At 44.3% G+C, this 20,252-nt stretch overlaps 1 protein-coding gene across 4 annotated transcripts in view; it reads right to left on the bottom strand.

Annotated features, from left to right (window-relative positions):
- LOC109266906 (BEN domain-containing protein 5) overlaps nt 1-20,252 on the bottom strand; it is a 1,451,617-nt gene that overhangs the window by 102,440 nt on the left and 1,328,925 nt on the right. For all 4 annotated transcript variants that reach the window (XM_053895592.1, XM_053895596.1, XM_053895595.1 and 1 more), the window contains exon 9: nt 597-708. In XM_053895592.1, coding sequence (XP_053751567.1) covers nt 597-708 — 112 coding nt within the window. The remainder of the gene's footprint in view (nt 1-596; nt 709-20,252) is intronic.

Here is a 20,252-nt window from a genome sequence, read left to right as displayed (position 1 = left end):
CTGGGAACAAGTTCACTACCACCACCACCACCACCACCATAGCCCCTAAGTCCAACCATGTGGTTCCAGTGAGGCTGTCCTGTCTTACATATGCTTGCCTCTGGGGCCACAGTTGACTTGCCCAGTGGTAGCATGTCCTCACAACTAGGCCAGTCATGGTCCTTTTGGAACTGGAACTAGAAAATGAGAACGAATCACTCTCCAGTGATGGGAGTCACTAGATGTGACACTTGACACCTGTGTCCTACAGGGGAGGAGGGCCAGTCTACAGTATTCTGGGACTCTTGTAATAAATTCTCTATTTTGCGTATTTCAAGTTGTATTTCTTTTGCTTGTAGCCAAAGAGCCTTGACAAATGTGAATCTGCTTCAATATATTTCCTTTATCCCATGAGACCTCCTGAACCCAACTGAACCCAGTATTTGTGAAGGGAGGGGAAGCTACTCATTTAGAGATGAGACCAGGAGGCCTAATACCCACCCTGGTTTGACCCTGCACTCCTAATTTGTAGCTCCTAGTAGATATCCCCAGTACAACTGCCCTTTCCCAGATTAAGGCATAAAACCAGCAGGTGCTGAATGGGTTTGGTTACTCACTGGGTCATTGTACATCTGGATGATGAGCTGTTTCACTCCATGTAGGGTAGGGTGAGCCCACGGAGAGGGATCCAGCCAGTGACGGTTCAGGTCAAACCCCATTAGAGAGCACCTGGGCAATACCCAAAGTCAGAGTCAGTATGACAGGACAAACCAAGCTTCTCACTTACCAAAATACAGTTAGGAGTAGGAACAATCATTATGTCACTTATCTAGCCTTTATTTTTTGCCAGAGACAGTTCTAAACATTTTACATGTATTAATTCATTCAATGCTTTCAACAACCCTATGAAGCCACTACTGTTATAATTCCCACTTTACATAAGAAGAAGCTGAGTCACAGAGAAGTTCAGATATTTCTGTCGATGAGTCTGACTTCAGTATCCACTCTCTGAGACCGCAGATATATGTACATTTGTTACACAGAGCAGTAGAAAGAAATGTTCAGGCTGAAGTCACTGGTGTCCCTATTATTCCTCTCTGTCTCCTACCCATAGGTAACCCATTGTCTCTACCTTCAAAATGTATTAAGAATCAACTCCTTTTTATCACCTCCACTGATATTACCTTGAGCTTGGACCAAGGTCCCAAGTATTGTAATAATCTCTTACCTGGTCTTATTTCCATCCTGACATCCTCCCAGCCCACCTCTCACCTTATCTTCCCCTTACACCCCCATTTTCCACACAACATCCAGGGTGATCCTCTAAAACATAAGTAAAATTATGTCTCTTTCCTCAAATGGTCCCTATTAGATGCAGAGTAAAGCCCCCCACAAGCTACAAGTCCCCATGTGGTCCTTCTCTGCCAACCTCTCTGCTTCAGCTCCTACCACCATCCCTCTTGCTTTCTCTGTGCCAGATGCTGGAGTCCTCACTGTTCCTTCAACACACCAGGTGCATCTTGTCTCAGGGCTTTTGTATAGGCTGTTCCTCTGCCCAAATACTCTCCCTCCAGATATCTTAATGACTCATTCTTACTTATTTCAAATCTGTGTTCAAATGTCACCAGCTCAGTGGAGGCTATCCTGACCAGCTTCTCCATACTCTCCCTTGAGCACATTAAAGAACCTCACTAGGACAAGTGCAATCATGGCTTCTGGTTCTCTTCTCTTCCCTCTTCCTCCTTTTCTCACTTCAGATCTACTCAAAGCCCTGCTTAGACTTGGGAAGAGATGTCACCTCCAGGTCTCTGTCCCCATGCCACCATCCACCAGGCCTTCACACACTCTAGGTACTCTCCAGCCCAGCCCAGGCTGAGGTACAAGTTCCTGAAACTCTGTGCTTGCTCACAATTCTAATTGCCACTTTCCTTCTCTCCAGGCCATCCTATTATAATCCCCAGACTGTCTCCCACACAGATCTGATTGGCTTGCTTTCCTAATCAAGATTCATCTATAGGTCTTCATCACCTACAGGATAAAAGTCTGCTCTTTGCAGATTTTTAACCAGATTCAAAACTGATGGGTATCATTCTCTTTGTCTTCTGGGCCTCAATTGTCCTCCTTTTTCTCCTCTATCCCTCTGATTCACTATTTTACACCTCCATCTTATCCTCCAAGCTCCTCTCTTTCCTTAAGCAATATAGTTTAACCCCCTCTCAATTTATTAAATTTCTATCCCCCATCTATCACCCTACTCAGAAAAATAAAGGATTGTACTCGGAATCTACCTCTCCTTCAAGATGGTTGGGATAAGAATGGGGGGTGGTAAATAAAAATTTCCCCTTGTCACTTAAAATAAGCATTGTCGGAACCCTGTAGGAGAATAGCTAATGTTTCATGAGTCACATGGGGAAAGGCATCATTGAGGAGAAGTCATTTGAGTTGAGCCTTGCTGGATGAATAGAATTTTTCCAGGTGTTGGGGGCGAAAGGAAATATAGAAGCAAAGAAAGGAACTGTGAATCCACCCAGGATACTGGGGGAATAGTGGACAGTTTGGTTTGGCTAAGTCATAGAGTATGTAGTGGGGAGGTGGTGACAGTAAGGCTATAAAGGGAGGTGGCGGTGAAATGTGAAGGGCTTTGAATTCCTGCAAAGAGTTTTATTATTATTATTATTATTATTATTATTATTATTATTTTGTATTGCTGTGTTGAGATCAACCTGGTGCTGATGCTGGCTTTTTACTGCTTGCAGAGTAAGAACAGAGATAGCCCTACATCTAGGTTACAACAGCATCACCCAATGAAGCAAACACAATCAAGAGAACATTTGCTGACATTACTCTGGTCTCAAGAACTAAGTACTTTACCAAATACAAAATACGTAATTGAAGTTAATGTTATGAGGGTGGTGCTATTACTATTCCCATTTTGCAGATGTGGAAACTGAAACCCAGAGAGGTTACAAACAAAGTGCTTGAGAGAAAGGAGGTGACGTCAGGACTGGTTCACAAGCAGACTTCATTCCTGGCCTTTAAGAACATAGGCTAACAGGAGAAAGAAGATATGCTTCAGGCTTATGTCCACTTATAATTCAGGACAATATTGTGAGGATTAAATGAGATAAACACATGTATTGAACTTAATTTAGCATGGGTTCTGACATATAATAACAACTTTAAAATGTTATGTTGTTGTTTTGTTGAACATTTTATTATTGTTTTATTTTTATTTTTATTATTTTTTAATGTTTATTTTTGGGAGAGAGAGAGAGAGAGAGAGAGGGCATGACCAGGAGAGGGGCAGAAGGAGGGACGTACAGAATCCGAAACAGAACCACGAGATCATGACCAGAACCAAAGTCAGACGCTCAACTGACTGAGCCACCCAGGTGTCTCTGTTATTATTTTGTGCTACATCCTATAGGAGTGACATAGACTAATAAGTTTGCAGTGTACAGGGGCCTGGAATGGGCAGTAGACAGCAGTGGTCAGGGATATCCCATATCTTTTCTTCCAGTCTGGGAATCAGGCAGATCAGAGTGCATGTCCATGTTCCTAATGTAGTAGGCATTTGCCCATTTTCTTTGGGGGAATGCCCAGCATCTAACCCTATGATTAGATGGGACAGGGTTGGGAAGAGTATGCTCCTCCAACATTACAGATGATGAGACTATGGTGGTGCCTTTTTTCCTCCCACAGAAGACCAGATGAGCCACATGTTCTCTCTTTGTGATTTGCCAGCCAGGGCAGCAACAGGAAACCAGACTCGGGCAACAGCCACTTCCCCCAGGATTTAAACTTGGACTAGGTGATGCAGGCTGGAAGTCAGGTGTACAGCAGTGCCACCATGGTACAGAAGTAGATTACTTCTGCCAAGAGCCAATTTTCTGCCTTCCAAAGCCAGTCTATTAATTGTTTGTTTTCTAAATGTGATCTTTCCTATAAATTCCCTTTTTGCTTAAGTGGCTGGAATTAGTCCTTGTTTCTTTAATGGAAAGCATCCTTAACCATATAACTCTGTAGCCTAATTTATAGAAAACTCCAGCAGGCCCCTATATTGTTCACTTCCCAGTGGCTGGTCACCAAGAAGATGGAACCATTGGTCTGGGTGTTATGCTCCCAGAGTTCTTCCAGCTTCCACTGAGCATCTAAAAACTTGGAATGGAACATTGTTGTTAATAGGACTTAATCACAAATGACTGTTCCTTAGAGAAGGTTAGCTTACTTACCTCTCCTCTGCCTCCAAATAAGAATGCCCTAAGCAATGTTTTAGCCAAGTCACCAGCTTGCTCCATATTTCTATGACCTGGTACTCACCACCTCCCCAGGTAGCTTATCTCATTCTGGGACAGCTCTGCTAGAAAAGTCTTTCTTCTCTTTAGCTGAAATTTGTCTCCCAGTGACTTCCTCCACTAGTCTCAGCCTTGCCTCTGAGAGTCACACAGACCTGTAAGGCAGTGTTGTGAAGACCAGAAGATTTGGAAGTCACAGTTGGGTTTAAGCTTTGGTTGTACTCCTTACTAGCTATGTGATCTTTTTAACATTTCTTTTTTTGAAGCCTCTTTTGCTTCTGTTTTATCATATGTGTAATGAGGAAAACAACCTTGACTTCCTGAATTGTGAACATGAACTAATAATGGTCCAGCAGAATCCTCAGAACAGACTGAATATTAAATAAATTGTAGCCAGTGATGACAGTGGCAGTGGTGGGGACTGTGGTATTGTTGAAATTGTTTGAACCTAAATGTCACCTCCTCCAGGAAGGCTTCCTGACTTACTCTCTGCAAATGTGGGATAGGTAGTTTTCCTTTGTTCCCATGGCATCCAATTCTCCCCCTCCTACCTCCATCAGATTGGCTACAGCAAAAGATATAGTAATTAATTGAGGATGATGTCTTATTTATGTTTGTATTCTTAGGCCTGAGAAGGAGTCTGGATTATCGTAGACATTGAAGAAGTAGTTGTTGAATGAGCATTTCATGCTTTCCCAAGAATTTCCCAATCTCCTGATATAGTTCTTACAACCATCCAGGCACACAGCTGGATTCCATTTTTTAAGTGGGAGCACTGAAGTCCAGAGAAGGTAAGCTATTCATTCAAGGTCACTTAACTGGTATTCCACAAGGCCCAGACTAGAATCAGGGTGAATTAGCCCAAGTTGGTTTTCCCATTTGGCCATGCTGCTTCCAGGAAGCCTCTTTCATTCAAAAGAGTGAGATTCAAAACTTAAGAGAAAGAGTTAGAGGCAAAGATCCTCAAAGGTCAACACCTTCATCCAGCCTGCTGATGAAAATAAAGTGTGGCTGGTGACTCAAGGCACCTCAATCCTCAAAGAATCCTAGAGCTCTGTAGAATTTAAAGCACTTGTCAAACTCCTCAGTGAGTAGGACCTGTGCTGGGTACTTTTTGAGCTGATTTTTAAAGAACACTTCTCATGGCAATAGTCTATCAGCAGGTGGGTATTTACTAAAGAAAACACTTTAGTGAAGATGCAGGAGCCCCACCTGGCTGGAGGCCAGGAGGACAGGTCTTGCCCTTTATGTCTATATCAACTTGAGAAAGTCACTTCCCCTCCCCTGGCTCCATGCTCTTCTTTGTAAAACAAGGAGGTTGTATTTCATTCAGGGAGGTCTCGTCCAGCTGTCTCATTATACATTTTTTTGTTGTGGTTGTTTTTTGTTTTTTTTTTTCTACTTTTTAAGTTTTTATTTTAATTCCAATTAGTTAAAATATAGTATTACATTACTTTCAGAGATACAATATAGTGATCCAACATTTCCATACATCATCCTATGCTCGTCACAATAAGTGCACTCCTTAATCCCCATCACCTATTTAATCCATCCCCCCACCCCCATCCCCTCTACTAACCACCCATTTACTCTGTATAGTTAAGAGTCTGTTTCTTGGTTTCTCTCTCTCTCTCTCTCTTCTTTTGCTCATTGTTCTGTTTCTTAAGTTTTACATATAAGTGAAATCATATGATATTTGTCTTGCTCTGATTGACTTATTTTGCTTAGCATTATAATCTCTAGCTCCATCCATGTCATTGCAAATGGCAAGGTTTTATTCTTTTTTATGGATTAATAATATTCCATTGTGTATGTATACACATCTTTTTATCCATCCATCAATCGATGGACACGTGGGCTGTTTCTATATCTTGGCTATTGTAAATAATGCTGCTATAAATCTTATTATATGATTTTAAAGCATCAATAATTGGGCTTTATCTCCAAAGTTAGGGACTTGAAGGAAACACACATTACTGATAAAGTTAAAATACAAAGAAAACAAAATATTCTAGGAAAAGGATTGATACAGTTTTTAAAAGAAACACCAAATAGTCAAGGATTGCCAATATCTTAACATTAACTGCATGCATTTTTCAACATTCGAGATTTACATGGGACCCAATCTTTGCCTCTAGGAGTTCTTAACTTGCTCTGAACTTTGAAGAAGGGATGGGAATTTGCCAAAAATCAAGTCCTGAGAGAGCATTCCAGGCAGAGGGTGTGACATGTACAGTCAGCGAAGTGAGAATGGTTGGAAATTATACATATTTCTAACAGGCAACTAATGTATTATGCTTCTGTCCTTAACTAGGCTATAAGCACCAGGAGGGCAGGGCTGATGCAGCTCTTTCTCTTCAGTGGTTTCAGGACCCAAACCATCTGCCTAAAGACAGAGGAATGAACAAGGTGACCTCCAGATGTCGAGCTCTTACAGTATGATTGCCAAATTAGAGTCACTGAGTGTGAAATCCTGGGTCTCTGTCTTCTTGGTGCTCTTCTAATTCTGTTATTTATTTTTAACACAAAATTTCTGCATGAGCTCCAAGTCAGGACCCATGCCGTGACATAAATGGGGCTCTTTATGGTGCCGATGAGACACAATATTTGACATTGGGATCATTCGAGAAAATCCAGGGATGCCTGGGTGGCTCAGTCAGTTAGGTGTCCTATTTTGGCTCAGGTCATGATCTCATGGTTCATGAATTCGAGCCCCACATAGGGCTCTGTGCTGACAGCTCTTAGCCTGGAGCCTGCTTCGGATTCTGTGTTTCCCTCTCTTTCTGCCCCTCCCCTGCTCATGCTCTGTTTCTCTCTCTCTCAAAAATAAACAAAAATTAAAAAAAAAAAAAAAGAAAATCCAAATTTGTGGAAGTCAAATTTATATGTAACCATATAATGTATGCTTTTATTCTCTTGAGTTGGAGATACTCTTGACTTTTTTTTTTTTTTTTTACTCTTTATTATCTTTTGTTTCTTCTTCCAAACTGTGAGCCCAGTGAGGGCAGGGACTATGTTTGTGTCATCTTGCCCACCTCCACTCCAACTTATCTACTACAGACCCAGGTGCAGAGAAGGTTCATTATATCTATTGAATGAATGAGTGAATGAACGAATGTATGAATGAATACCCCGAAGATGTGCAAACAAAGTTTAGGTATTAAAGACATATTTTGAAAAGCATTTAAGTATCTGTTACAAGCTAGATGCTTTCACAATAACCAATTAAGGTAGGTATTATTAATCCTCATTTTATAAGTGAGCAAATAAAATCCAAGAGAGATTTGACCTTTAGAAGATCATTTGACAACTACTAGGATATAGATCTGGGATTTGAGCCAAGATCTTATGGATGCAAGGATGGTCTACAGTGACTTTTTGAGGTCCCCCAGCCATGGGTAAGGCTGTGTGATCTATGAAAGAGACCCCAAGCTACTCCTATCTGCTCTTCCTTTATTGGTCTCTTCCTCCTCTGCCCATAGTTCCAGAGAATATTATTCAAATAGCAAATAAATAGCTCCATCTTGTTAAGGGCATCATGCCCATCCTAGCTGTCATAATGGCAGCTAGAATGAGAGCAATGATTTTAATTCCCCTCCTTATGATTTCCTTTTCATCTCTAAAGGATAGAGAATAAGACAGCTTGGTGGCTCCAGATCAATCTCATCTGAGCACTGTGGGGCTATATGCTCCTGGAAGGGTGGCACTGACAGGCAGAGTGTACGAACCACACATGCAATTGTCTCTCAAATGCAGCAGTTTTCCAGCATTACCAATGAGCTGGATTGGATTAAGTATATTTGCACCAAAAGCAAAATAAATATTGCTTTATTTAATGTCACTAAAAGGTTGGGATTCAATTGCCCTTGGCCTGAGGCACCTTCCAGCTGTATTGATTGGCCAGTGTCGGAATGCCAGGCAATCTGTCATCAACAGCTCCTGCAAAATGCTTAGCAGGTGGAGTGGGCTCTACTATGGTGGAGATGGAGGACAGTGGGCAGCGTCCTTTGTCCCAAACACAAAGGATAATTCTAATATATCCCACTCCCTATCACCACCACTAGGATATTTAAAGCATTTCCCTCACATTCCCTCTTAGACTATCACAACAAGGATGTGGCCTGGGCTATAAAGGTAAAGCAGAGGATGGATAAGAAAATACGTTCCGAGTTAGAAGGACTTGGGTTTGTGTCCCAGATCTACCACTGAGTAGTTTGTGACCTTGGACAAATTCATCTGTTTTGCTCAAAGACCTGAAAGCACCAGGAGGGCAAGAAGTGAATCTATTTCATTTGCCATTGAGTATTTCATACTAGCACAGTGCCAGATACACAGCCAAACCTCCATTAAACTGTATGAATAGAGGTTCAGAAAGTGTAAGTAATTTGTCGTAGTCCAGAAAGGACAAGTGATACAGGCAAGACTTGAACCCAGTCCGCCAGGTCTAAAGCCTATATTCTTAGCTATCACTCTATTCTCGATTTTTTAAATGTGTATTTATTTTGAGAGAGAGAGAGAGAGCGCACACCTGCAAGAGGGGGAGGGGCAGAGAGAGAGGGAGAGAGAAAATCCCAAGCAGCCTGAGTAGTCAGTACTGAGCCCAGTGCAGGGCTCCATCTCAGGAACTGTGAGATCATGACCGGAGCCGAAATCAAGAGTTGGATGCTTAACCGAGTGAGCCACCCAGGCGCCCCTCTCTCTATTCTCTTACCAGTCCTGGGAGTCAAGTCAGCACCTGAGTGAGGGGACTCATGTGAGGTGAGGGGTGGATGCAACATCCTTAATTTTTAAATGGGGAAACTGAATCTCAAATGGAAGTTGACACGAAAAGTACCTTTATGCAAGTTGACAAAAGGTACCCCCTCCAAGTTAGCAAATAGGTGCCCCTTCCGAATGGGTGAAGTATGCTTGCTCTGGCCAGACATGTGGTTGGGAGCAGTCACAGTTGGCCTTGGCCCTTCACCAGGAGTCTTCGGGCAGTGCACAAGTTGTGTGTGCATGTGAGGTGGTTCAGAACATTCCCAAGGTTCATAGCAGAGCTAGAATGAGGTAGGACTTCCTACCTCCAAGGGTCAGCAAGATCTTTACCCTGTAATGGTGGCCTTTCTGGCAAGGTGGTGGGATCGGGAAAGGGAGTACTCAAACCACACCTGGAAAAGGGATCATCTTTAACCTTAAAATTCCTGTGCCCTTTCTCCCAGAACTTATTACTAGTGGATAAGGAGAAGCTTTGTTGGAGTGCCTTCTCCATTCTCATGGAGAACATGTGCTCTGGGGATTCAGCCTCCTCCCTCCAGTCTCCTGCTTGGCAGCAATACCAGGCTTGGGGCAGGGGCATTCCACATTGTGACTTAAAACAATTCTGGGGCTCCTGGGTGGCTCAGTTGGTTAAACGTTGGACTCTTGGTTTTGCTCAGGTCATGATCTCATGGTTCGTGAGTCTGAGCCCCACATTGGGTTCTGCGCTGACAGCACAGAGCCTGCTTTGGATCCTCTCTCTCCCTCTCTCTGCCCCTCCCCTGTTCCTGTGTGCACACTCTGTCTCTCTCTCTCAAAATAAATAAATAAACTTAAAAAAATTATTAAAGAAAAAACAATTCTGAGAGCCAGTCACCAATTGGAAGGACCCAAGATTTCGTAAAACCCTATCATCACATTTCAAAGACAGGGAAACAGAGGCCTAGGTCACATAGCTGTAAAAAGTAGAGCTGGAAGTTCATTCCAGAACCAATAGATTATTTTTCCCTCCATAAGAACACTGACAGGAGTCAAAAGAATCATTTAACAAGACCCAAGGGGGAACATTTTCTAAAGGAGTGCACTGGCTCTTGGGGCTAGGAATCATCTCTTTGAGTTTTTTAAGTGAGAAAGGGCAAAGGAAACGCAAAAGAGAAGAAAAGTCCTTTAGGCCTTCACAAGCTCTGGGAGCAGGTGAGACCCCTGCCCACCTGGTCTGAGCCTGAAAAGTGGCTTAGTTTGCATGCAGACTCTGGAGCCACATTGCCTGGATAAGACCCTGGCTTCGGCCACATATTAGCTGTGTGGCCTCTCTGTGGCTCAGCCCTCATCTGCAAAATGTTGATCTTGCTACCTCAGAGGGCCGTTTTGAGGATTAAATGAGATCAGCCGTGGAAAATGTTGGAGACAACTGCCTGGTTTGAGATGAGTGCCACACATATGTTAACTGGTCTTATAGTTTGGTCTTGGTATGACTGCCAGGGCCCTCCACAAATGGGTCCTCACTTACTCCTCCAGCTTCTTCAACCATGTCCCTAATCTGTATACCCCACAAGGCTTACACATTTTATATCCTATGAACTAACTGCAAGAAGGTGCCCCTTCCTGTGGGCTGATGCAATTCCTCCAAGTCACAGGCTGATCAGGCTTAGGCTGAATGCCAGCCTCCACCTGCCTTCTTAGCTGGTGCCTTTTTGTGGTGTGTGAACCTACACTGTGGTCTGCAGCTGTGACCATGTGCACCAGCCATGTCAGACCACTTGGCATTCTCCAAGACTTTCTGCTCACTCAGGACTCAGGCAGTAATGTGGAGGCTAGGCACTGGGGCTTCAAGGCAGCTCCCTGGTTTTGACTCCTGGATCTCCTATATCTCAGGACCTTGGGCTAGTTATTCAACCACTTTATGTGCTTCCGTTTCCTTGTCTGTAATATGAGGATAATACAAGACCCTACCTCACAGGTTGAGGGGGTTGTTGGGAGGACCCTCCCATTGCTTTCAGCCCCAACAGGGACTCTTGGTCTCCAGCAATAAGGAGAATGGCTTCCTTTCCATCCCTTGTTTCCACTCCCCCAAGGGAGGCAATGAGACTTATCTGATTGGTCCCCTTGAGGAAAGGGGCAGAGCCTGTTGGCCCGGACTCTCCAGGCCTGGCTTGCTGGGATCAGTGACCCTTCTGGGAGGGACCTCCTCTCTGCTACATGGTATGCCTTCTGAGAGGCATCTCACCTTCTGCTTGGCCTGGGGCTGGTGGCGAAGTTGAACTTTGGGGTGAAGTAAAAGGAGGTCAGTTTTAGCCACATAGATAAACCATGCCTTCCAAATCCTGATTTTACCAATAATAAACTTGTATTTTGACCCCTATCTTTATGATCCCTCAATCACCTTCTAAATTGGTAGAAGTAGGGAGAGAGTAGGATCAGGAGTATGATGAGTTCCATCTTCAGTGGAAATAATACATAAAAACAGTTAGAACAGGGCCTGGTAGCTTGTATCAGTTCAATTAATGCTTGTATTGTTATCAACACTGTTATTACCTAACATGATTATTCCTCTGTTTTAGAACATGTTGACAATCTCCCCCCTGGCGAACTCCCCCTCATCCTTTGAGGCTCACCTCACCAACACCTCCTCCTTGAGGTCAAGCACAGGGCAAAGTCCACCTCAGGCCCCCAGTGCCTAGTATGAAGTGTGTGCTGTGTCAACATCTGAGGGAAAGAAGGTGGGGAGGGGGAGGAACAGACAGAAAGAAGAAGGGGAAGAAATGATTGAGTGGAAAGGCTTCTTAAGCAGAGTTGCCAGGAAAGACACAGGTGTGAGCAAGAGCAGGCCAGTTCAGGGCCCTGCAAACAGCCCAGGAAGGTGAGGGGAGCGGATGGAGGATGTTAGCACAAGAGCAAGGTGGACAGTGGGAGATGAACCTGAGAAAGATGTTCCTGGACACTGCATGCCTTGAATACCAGGCTACGGGGTTTAGCTTCCTTCTAATGGCGAACAAGGAGCCACAGGAGGATGTTACATAGACAGCTAACACTATTCAAGTGGTTTAAGAACTAAGACTGGAAATGACAAAGTTGTTGATTCTACTGTTTTGCTCCTCCAGAAACCCCAGCCACTCATTCTGGGTTACTGTCTCCTCAGAGGCCTGCCTTTGCCATAGAATCAATTATTACAATCAACTTGCTATCAACTCTAACTTTGAAATGCTATTCAGCTGCTTGCAGGGACAGAGATGGGGGGCTGCCTCCACAGACATCTAGCCATCTGGCCTTTTCTGTGGAACCTGGCTGGGAAGCTCATTTGAATAATTGGTTTTGGCGGTGTGCACTTGTGGGTTAGACACCTGATTACACTGCCAGCCCCAATGTCCTTTCAACCTCCTTAGAAACATCGCTCAGGTTACATAAAGCAGGAGAGAGTTTCTGGGAGGTGAGGCTCTGTCTGGCCCCTGTTGTCACTTGCACTTCATCTTGACTAACGATGGAACTCACTCACTGTGTGACCTTGAGCAAGTTACTTAGCTTCTCTGTGGCTTGGTCACTTCTTTGTTCAAAGAGAGAGAGTGACTCCTACCCTGTCTATGTCACAGGCTTCTTGTAAGGCTCTAAGAAAAGGTGGGGGAGTTGTGACCTAGAAGAAATGCAAGTGGAAAGATGTAGGTTAAGGAGAGCTCAATGTCAGGAAGCAATGTGCATGTGGGCTGTATCAGGAGAAGTACGTCCCCAGAATTAGGCTTGTGATGGTCCCTTCCTACTCCTCCTCCACTAGCTAGCTCTATGAACTTACGGGACTTTCCTAATCTATCTATGCCTCAGTTTCCTCATCTGTAAGGTGAGAATAATGACAGAGTCGTTCTGAGAATTAAATGAAACACTACATGCAAAATGTCTAGAACACTGGCAGGCCCAGGAGGTTCAACAGAGGTGAGGTGTTCATCATCACCATCACCATTATTATCATTGTCATCATCATAACTGTTCAGTTCTGGACACTAGGCCTGAAAGACAGACAACAACAAACATCTGGAGCTTGTTGAGAGGACAGCAGGAATTATGGGGAGAAGAGTGGATTTCAGACTACATATGAAAAGTCCCATGGCTTTGGGGGATGTCCAGCCTGGAGAACAGGAGTTGGCAGTGGTTGGAGTGGACAGTGGGGAGACGTGCAGACACACAGTCTTCAGACAGCTGAAGGGCTACCACGTAGAAGATGGACTAAAACAGAATAATCCTTCAGGGGTGAAGCAGAAGGGATGGGCTGGGGGGCTTAGCATGAATCCAAACCTTCTCTAACAGTCCAAGCTGGCAGCTTGGTGATGTTTTGGAAGCCAGAGAACCACACCCAAGCCTGGAGGTGGATGAGAAGAGGGGGACCCGGCTGTCATTCAGGGACACTGCTGAGGAAGAGCATTGGACTAGAGGTCTCAGCTCCCTTCCCACCCCAAGGCTTATGGGTTCTGTGACAGAGCCACCAAATGGGGAGAGTGTGGCTGGGATGGGGAGGGAGGCACAGTGAGAAGGGGCTGGCAGCACCTCTCGGTGAGGTGGTCCTTGTAATGGGCCTCTGGTTTCCATTTCTAGCTTGATGAAAAGTGCAGTTTTTATGCTGTCAAAGAACAAATAGAATATCCCCATGCACTTTACATTTTACACAGCTAAATCTGTGTTCTATCCTATTTTGGAAAGTTTAAAATGTTTCCTCCTTTGGATGCTGAGGTGGGCGAGGTCAGCAAGTTATTATGTCTGTGCATGTGTATGTGTGTATGTTTGTATGTTGGGAATACCTTGTCTGGTATCACCCTCTGCCATGCTTAATGACACTTTGCTGTGCAAATCTCTTTTACTGTCTGTGTCTGGTGAATTCCTATATAGCTTTCAAAAACCCTCCCTCGCCACTGGCAGTCAGAGGGAAGCACTGCCTGAGTTCAGGACACGATGTAGCAGGGGGTGACCTCCATAGTAGGCTAGGGTGGGACTGCCTGGATTCATAAACCTGCTCGGACCCTTCCTGCTGAGGCACCTGGGGCATGTTCCTGGCTGCCTCTGTGCCTCAACTTCCTTCTGTATTTAAAATGGGGCAGGGGGGCCTGGGTGGCTCAGTCGGTAAGCGTCCAACTTCAGCTCAGGTCATGATCTCGCGGTTCGTTGAGTTCGAGCCCCACGTCGGGCTCTGTGCTGACAGCTCAGGGCCTGGAGCCTGCTTCACATTCTGTGTCTCCCTCTCTCTCTGCCCCTCCCCCACTCATACCCTGTATCTCTCTCTCAAAAATAAATAAACATTAAAAAAATTTTTTTAAATGGGGCAAAAGAAACAGACTCATAAATACAGAGAACAAATTGGTGGCTGCCAGGGGTAGAAGATGGGCAAAATAGGTGAAGGGGATTGAGGGGAACCACATTCCAGTTATAAAATAAGTCCTGGAGATAAAAGTACAGTATAGGGAATAAAATCAACAATTTATAATAACGTCTGGAGACAGATGTTAACGTCGGCTTACTGTAGCGAGCACTGAATAACGTATACAATTGTCAAATCACCATGTTTACACCTGAAACTGATATTAATATTGTGTATCAACCGCACTTAATATGAATCCTTAAAAATGTTATTTTGAAATTACATTTTCATTGGAATTGTGTAAAAAATCTTTCTCCTTTAGTTTTTGACCACTTTGAAAAAATTCCCTTGTGCATTAACTTTAGATGTCCTTTAGTTTTCTTTTTTGGTTTTCTAATAAGTTATTCAAGATTTTCTTATGGATTTCAGTGGTTCCTCATACAGTGATTGAATATATCCCTACTGTGTTCTTTAGTTCTAGTATGTTATGTTTCGTTACATAAAAACTTTTCATATGAAAAAGATGGGCTCTATCACTACCTCTGTCACAGGGCTGTTGCAAGGGTTAAATGAGAATGATATTATGGCTAATGTACAGTGAGTAGGCACTTAGACATTACCTCTGTTATCTAGGCCTCCGTGGCATCACACACACACCCCTCTAATACAAACACAGGGCTTCTTATTGGCAAAGGCTGCCTCTGATTCCCATCTGCTTCCCTAAGGCCCAGCGCAGGGCCTGACACTCAGCAGGCCCTCAATAAACTTTAGTTAAATTGGATTTATTGCACTGGAGCATCCTTTGTTATGTGAGATCGCCAGGGCCAGGAGACATACTGTGGTGTTGGTCCACAGATGGGAGAAGCATCCATTTCCACCGCGGGGTCTGCAGTGGTGCCATGCTATGAAGCTGAATCATTTCGGCACCACCCAGAGGGGTTTGTTGCTCTCCCCCACCTCCACGTTCCCAAGAAGCACTGAGGTTTTCTGAAGATGAGAAATTTCATAGCATCCTGCTATCTTTTGGGTAACTGCGTATTTTATGATGACTAATAGGCAATTACTATGGTAATATTGCAATTCAGCATGTGTGAGGTTTGGGAAATGAGAAATTATGGGTAACTACTTTGGACTCATTTCTATGGTAACAAAAAGTAATTGTCATTAAATACCGGTTATACTGAGGCTGTACCTGGTAATTATAGATTTTTATGCCCAGAAACATAAATAAAACCAATAAATTTATTCAAAGGTCTATGACTGTTTACTTATACGTGGCTCTATGGAATACACAATGACAAGCACCTAATTAAGAAATGCAAACCCAACACAGAGTTCCATATTGTCATATGGAGATGGAGAGTTCTGTTTTTCAAATGCAAGGCAACTCGTGCATTACACATGCTCTGAAGAAATCAACTGCAGTGGGGTACAGGAGGGGGTGGGGCCTTCTTCTCTGCAAAGGGAGTGATGGGGAGAAGGAGGTGGCAGAGACTGTGTACAAATGTTGCAAGGGGCGTGGGCAGCCACATCTAACACAGGACATCGAGAATTGCCAACCCAGTGACTTGACTTGACTGGTGACCGACTCAGCCCATCACCCCCTACCCCAATGGCCTTCTAATTGGGAGCTGCCTTGCAGCTTCTTGGCTTTATAATGCCTGAAGTTACAAGATCCATCTCTCAAGACCTCTAGGCCCCAGATCTCCCAGAACCCTTCAAAGATGCTCACATGGCATCAGTAGTAGAACCATTCTTATTTTTTTTTAACTGTGGTAACATACACATGACATAAAATTTACAATCTTAATCATTTTTAAGTGTACAGTTCAGTGGTATTAAGTACATTCATAATGCCATACTATCATCACCACTATCCATCTCCAAAAGTCTTTCTATCTTATAAACCTGAAACTCTATACCGGTTAAACACTGATTCCCCATTCCCCCCTTTCCTCTAGCCCTTGGTAACCACCATTCCACTTTCTGTCTTTGTCATTTTAACTACTCTAAGTATTTCATATAAATGGAAACATACAGTATTTGGCTTTTTGTGACTGGCTTATTTCACATAGTATAATGTCCTCAAGTTCATCCATGGAGTAGCCATGCCATTTTTGACAAAGCCTCTGCCCAGTGCTTCTACTAAGTGATGGAAGATGCTTTCCACCTCATTATCTTCTTCCAAGAGGGCAGGGAGAAACTGAGACCAGTGGAGAGAAGTGTCTTACCCAAAGACAACAAGGCTCAGGAGAGTAGGGAACATTAGACTGCCGGTTCTCTGCTTCTACCTCCAGCTTGCAAGGCAGAGGCCAAGCCTGGGAATGCAGAGTGTCACCATGTGACTTTGAACATGGTTCTTCACCTTTATATGCTTGGTTTCCCCTTTGCTCAAATGTATATAATAAAAACTGACTTTCTTTTCTCAAAGAGTTGTTGTAGAGATCAAATGTGGTTTTTAAGTGCGTTTAAAAGTATAGTGTCCTGTACAGTAACATGTGGCTGCGAACCAGAGTTTGGTAAATCATAATAGCAGCTCATCATGGTATTCATGCCATCTCAGTGTAATGCAGGCAAGACAGCTGGGCTTAGGAGGCCATGTAGGTGCAAGTGAAGGGTTGGGAGGGGATGGCATCCAGCCATAGCTACTCTGCACTGGGATTGTAGCTCTGTGCCAGGGCACTATCACTAAACACTGCTGTTGGGTTTATTTATTCACCCAGAAAATACACATCAGAGGCCCATTCTGTGCTGGGCACTCTGCCAGGCTTTGGGGACATAGGTAGACAAAGTCCTGACTTCATGGAGTCTGCAGTCTAGAGATGGAGACTGTCATTAAATGAATGGTCACATAAATCCCCGCACAATTACCAGCTGGGGCCAGGGCTATGAAAGGACAGTGCAGAGTGCCTAGAAAGAGCACAGTGGGAGGCCTGCTCTATCCTGGCAGCTCTGAGAAGGCCTTCCTGTGAGTTGGCATGAAATCTCGGATTGAACTGGAAAGCAGGCCAGTGTAAATGGAGCACAGTAAGTGAGACAGGACGTACAGTTGCCCTGTGTCACTGTTATACACCATAACATCGCTGCTATATTTTGACATCATCTATTGTGGCCGGCTCCCGTGCAGTATGAGTAGAGTATGGAGTAGAGTCGGTAAACTAGTGGAGGCCCTCCCTGCTCCTCCTGGAGGCCACAGTCCAGGTGCAGATATGGCAGTCTGGTTAGTAAATGCCACCTTCCTCATAAAGAGCATTATCAGTCATGTGGTAGCTGCCACCATTTGCAGTTAAATGCTAATTTACTATAAATACCATAGTATAGGTGTTTGTGTCATAAATATAATTTTACATGATTACATCTGTGAAAATCTCCTGCCTTTCCTTCCTAGATTGGATTATCTGTCTCTTTAATGTAGAAGAAGAAAAAGGGGGGAGGAGGAGGAGGAGGAGGAAGAGGGGGAGGGGGAGGAGGGGGAGGGGGAGGAGGAAGAGGGGAAGGGGGAGGGGGAGGAGGGGGAGGAGGAGGGGAGGAGGGGGAGAAGGACAACGACAGGCATGAGGGCAGGCCTGTCTCATTCTTCACACAGGGTCTGGCATGTCTGGTGCAGCCTCAGGGAGGAACACAGACCTGCATGTCTGCCTGCCTCTCACAGGCCACATGACCTAAGGGGGATTATTTCACTTCACTGAGGCTCAAGAGACTGAATATCCTGAGGGGATGTTAGGAGTGAAAGGGAGCAGGACAGAGGCAGCGATGTGGCCGTCCGTCTGTGTTCCAGCCGGTTTCCAGCAATGTGATGAGTTCCTCTGAGGTCGGGCTCTGTTTACTGCCCTAGAATGCTGACAAGTATCCTTCCCTCCCTCCCTCCCACCTTTCCTTCTGTACTCAAACTAATTTGAGTAGATTTTCATTATTTGCCAGCAGAGAAATCTCAGCAAGCTCCCTCCTTCACCAACTTGTGTGAGGATTAAATGAGATAAGTGTATGAGTGCTTGACATGGCACTGGGTGGGCAAGCAGAATTCTTGGAATGTTATTTCCCAAAATGAGTTTAATAAACCGTAACACCACTCGGGGCTGGGGAAGTGGCAGTGGAGGGGGTGAGGGATGGAGGGGGAAACAAGTTTCCCCTAAAACACTTTCCCTAAAAGTGTTCCCTGACTTATCTTTGGAAACACCGGATACTATAACCCCTCTTAGATTCCTGTTGATTAGCATATTCAGAACTGAAAGATCTTATTATAAAAGAACACATTTAGTTGTGCTTAACTCTGTGTTTCCCAAACTTACTCAAACTCTGTGTTCCTTTCTCCCCTATAATGCTGAGGCATGTCCCCCAGGAAATGGGACACACTGCTGTAGTCAGGGAAGGCTGGTCTAGAGCACCTCTAAGGCACCTTGAAGCCCTCAATCCGGAGTCTTTATTATTATTTTTCACCTTCTCCAAACGTTTAGTAGTGAATTCTCATGACTGTTAGGCTCTTTGTCGCAACTCAGAGCTGTTTTAGCAACAGGATTAATGCCGGTGGTTGGGGATTTTCTCCAGCTCTTATAATAAGAAACACATATTTTCACTGGGAAAACGTTGAGAGTTTAAACTTCAGTAGAGAACCATTTCTGAGGGTTGGCGCTCTTTTATCCTGAAATCCCCAAATCACAAAATCTAGAGCTTGAGGACGTACAGAAAACATCTAGTTCCCCATCACCACCCCATTGGCCATCTGAAGCCCAGAGAGGGGAGACATTTTGGTCAAGGTCACAGACCTCTTTCCAACTTGCCATCCCTGGACAGCAGATGATGACATAAATAAGTGTGTAGAGTGGACAGTATTGACCTCTTTCTGACCACTGTCGCTCTTGTAATTAAACAGAAATGTTAACATAAATCAAACGGTCTTTCCACCACCATTATCACTAACAGTGCATTCTGTCCAGGGAAGGTGGAAAGGCATTGCTCTCAGGCCTGCAGCAAGCCATAAAACCTTCCAGTGCTAATGAACCATTGCTTGAGCCAATTAAGAGAGAAAGGAAAACTGTCTTTAATTAAGGCATCACATATCCCATGGGCTCTCTCTAACTTATACCCAGAGGTACTGCAAAGCCCCTCTGGACCCACTTGCCATGGTTTTGGAAAGAGTAAATCAACTCTGTTTAAAATGGACCTGTCTGGGTATTTAAAAATTTGGGTTCTAATCTGAGCCTTACCACTGACCATGGGTAAATCCCATCTCATGTGTAGACCTTGGTTTCTTTCTCAATAAAATCATCCTTTCCTTCACTCAGATTCATCAAATAGTTTTTGAGCATCTACTGTGGGCTTATCCCTGCTGCCCAGAATCAGGGACAAAAGGACCACTAAGGCTCAGTCCCTGTTCTTTGCTGGCTTGAAGGCCAGTGGAGTCCACACAATGGGATAAGTCTTGTTCAACAACCAGGCCTGTGGGAGCTTAGAGAAGGGAGTAACTAATTCTGCCTGGGGGGTTGGGGAATGCTTTGCAGAAGAAGAGACATGAGCTGCATTGTGAAGAAGGGTTAATGAGTTAACGAAGGGACAGCATGTTCTCAGCGGAGGGTGGCCTTGAGTAAGGTAAGGAATCAGGGACCAATAGGACATGTCTAGGGAACTAGGCTTTGCTTAGTGTGGCTAGAGCAACAGTTCTAAGAGTACAGGGTGGGAGGGGAGGCAGAAAGGAGGACAGACAGGCACCAGGTCACACAGAATGAATGTTACAAGTTGTGGGACTCATCCACTCTAAAGAGGTATAATGAGGGCAGTGAAATTAGACAGCCAGTGGTTCATTGGCTGTGTGACTCTGGGCAAGCCTGTTGCCTCAACTGTCAAATAAGAATAATAACACTATCTCAGAGGATTCAATATTCTAGCAGATGACCCACCGGGCAGTGAAA

This window comes from Panthera pardus, unplaced genomic scaffold (assembly GCF_024362965.1).
Source record: "Panthera pardus isolate Hobbes unplaced genomic scaffold, ASM2436296v1 HiC_scaffold_11, whole genome shotgun sequence".
In the NCBI taxonomy this organism is placed as follows: Eukaryota; Metazoa; Chordata; class Mammalia; order Carnivora; family Felidae; genus Panthera; species Panthera pardus.
The sequence above is the reverse complement of the archived record's forward strand: the minus strand, read 5'-3'. Positions and strand labels throughout refer to the sequence as shown.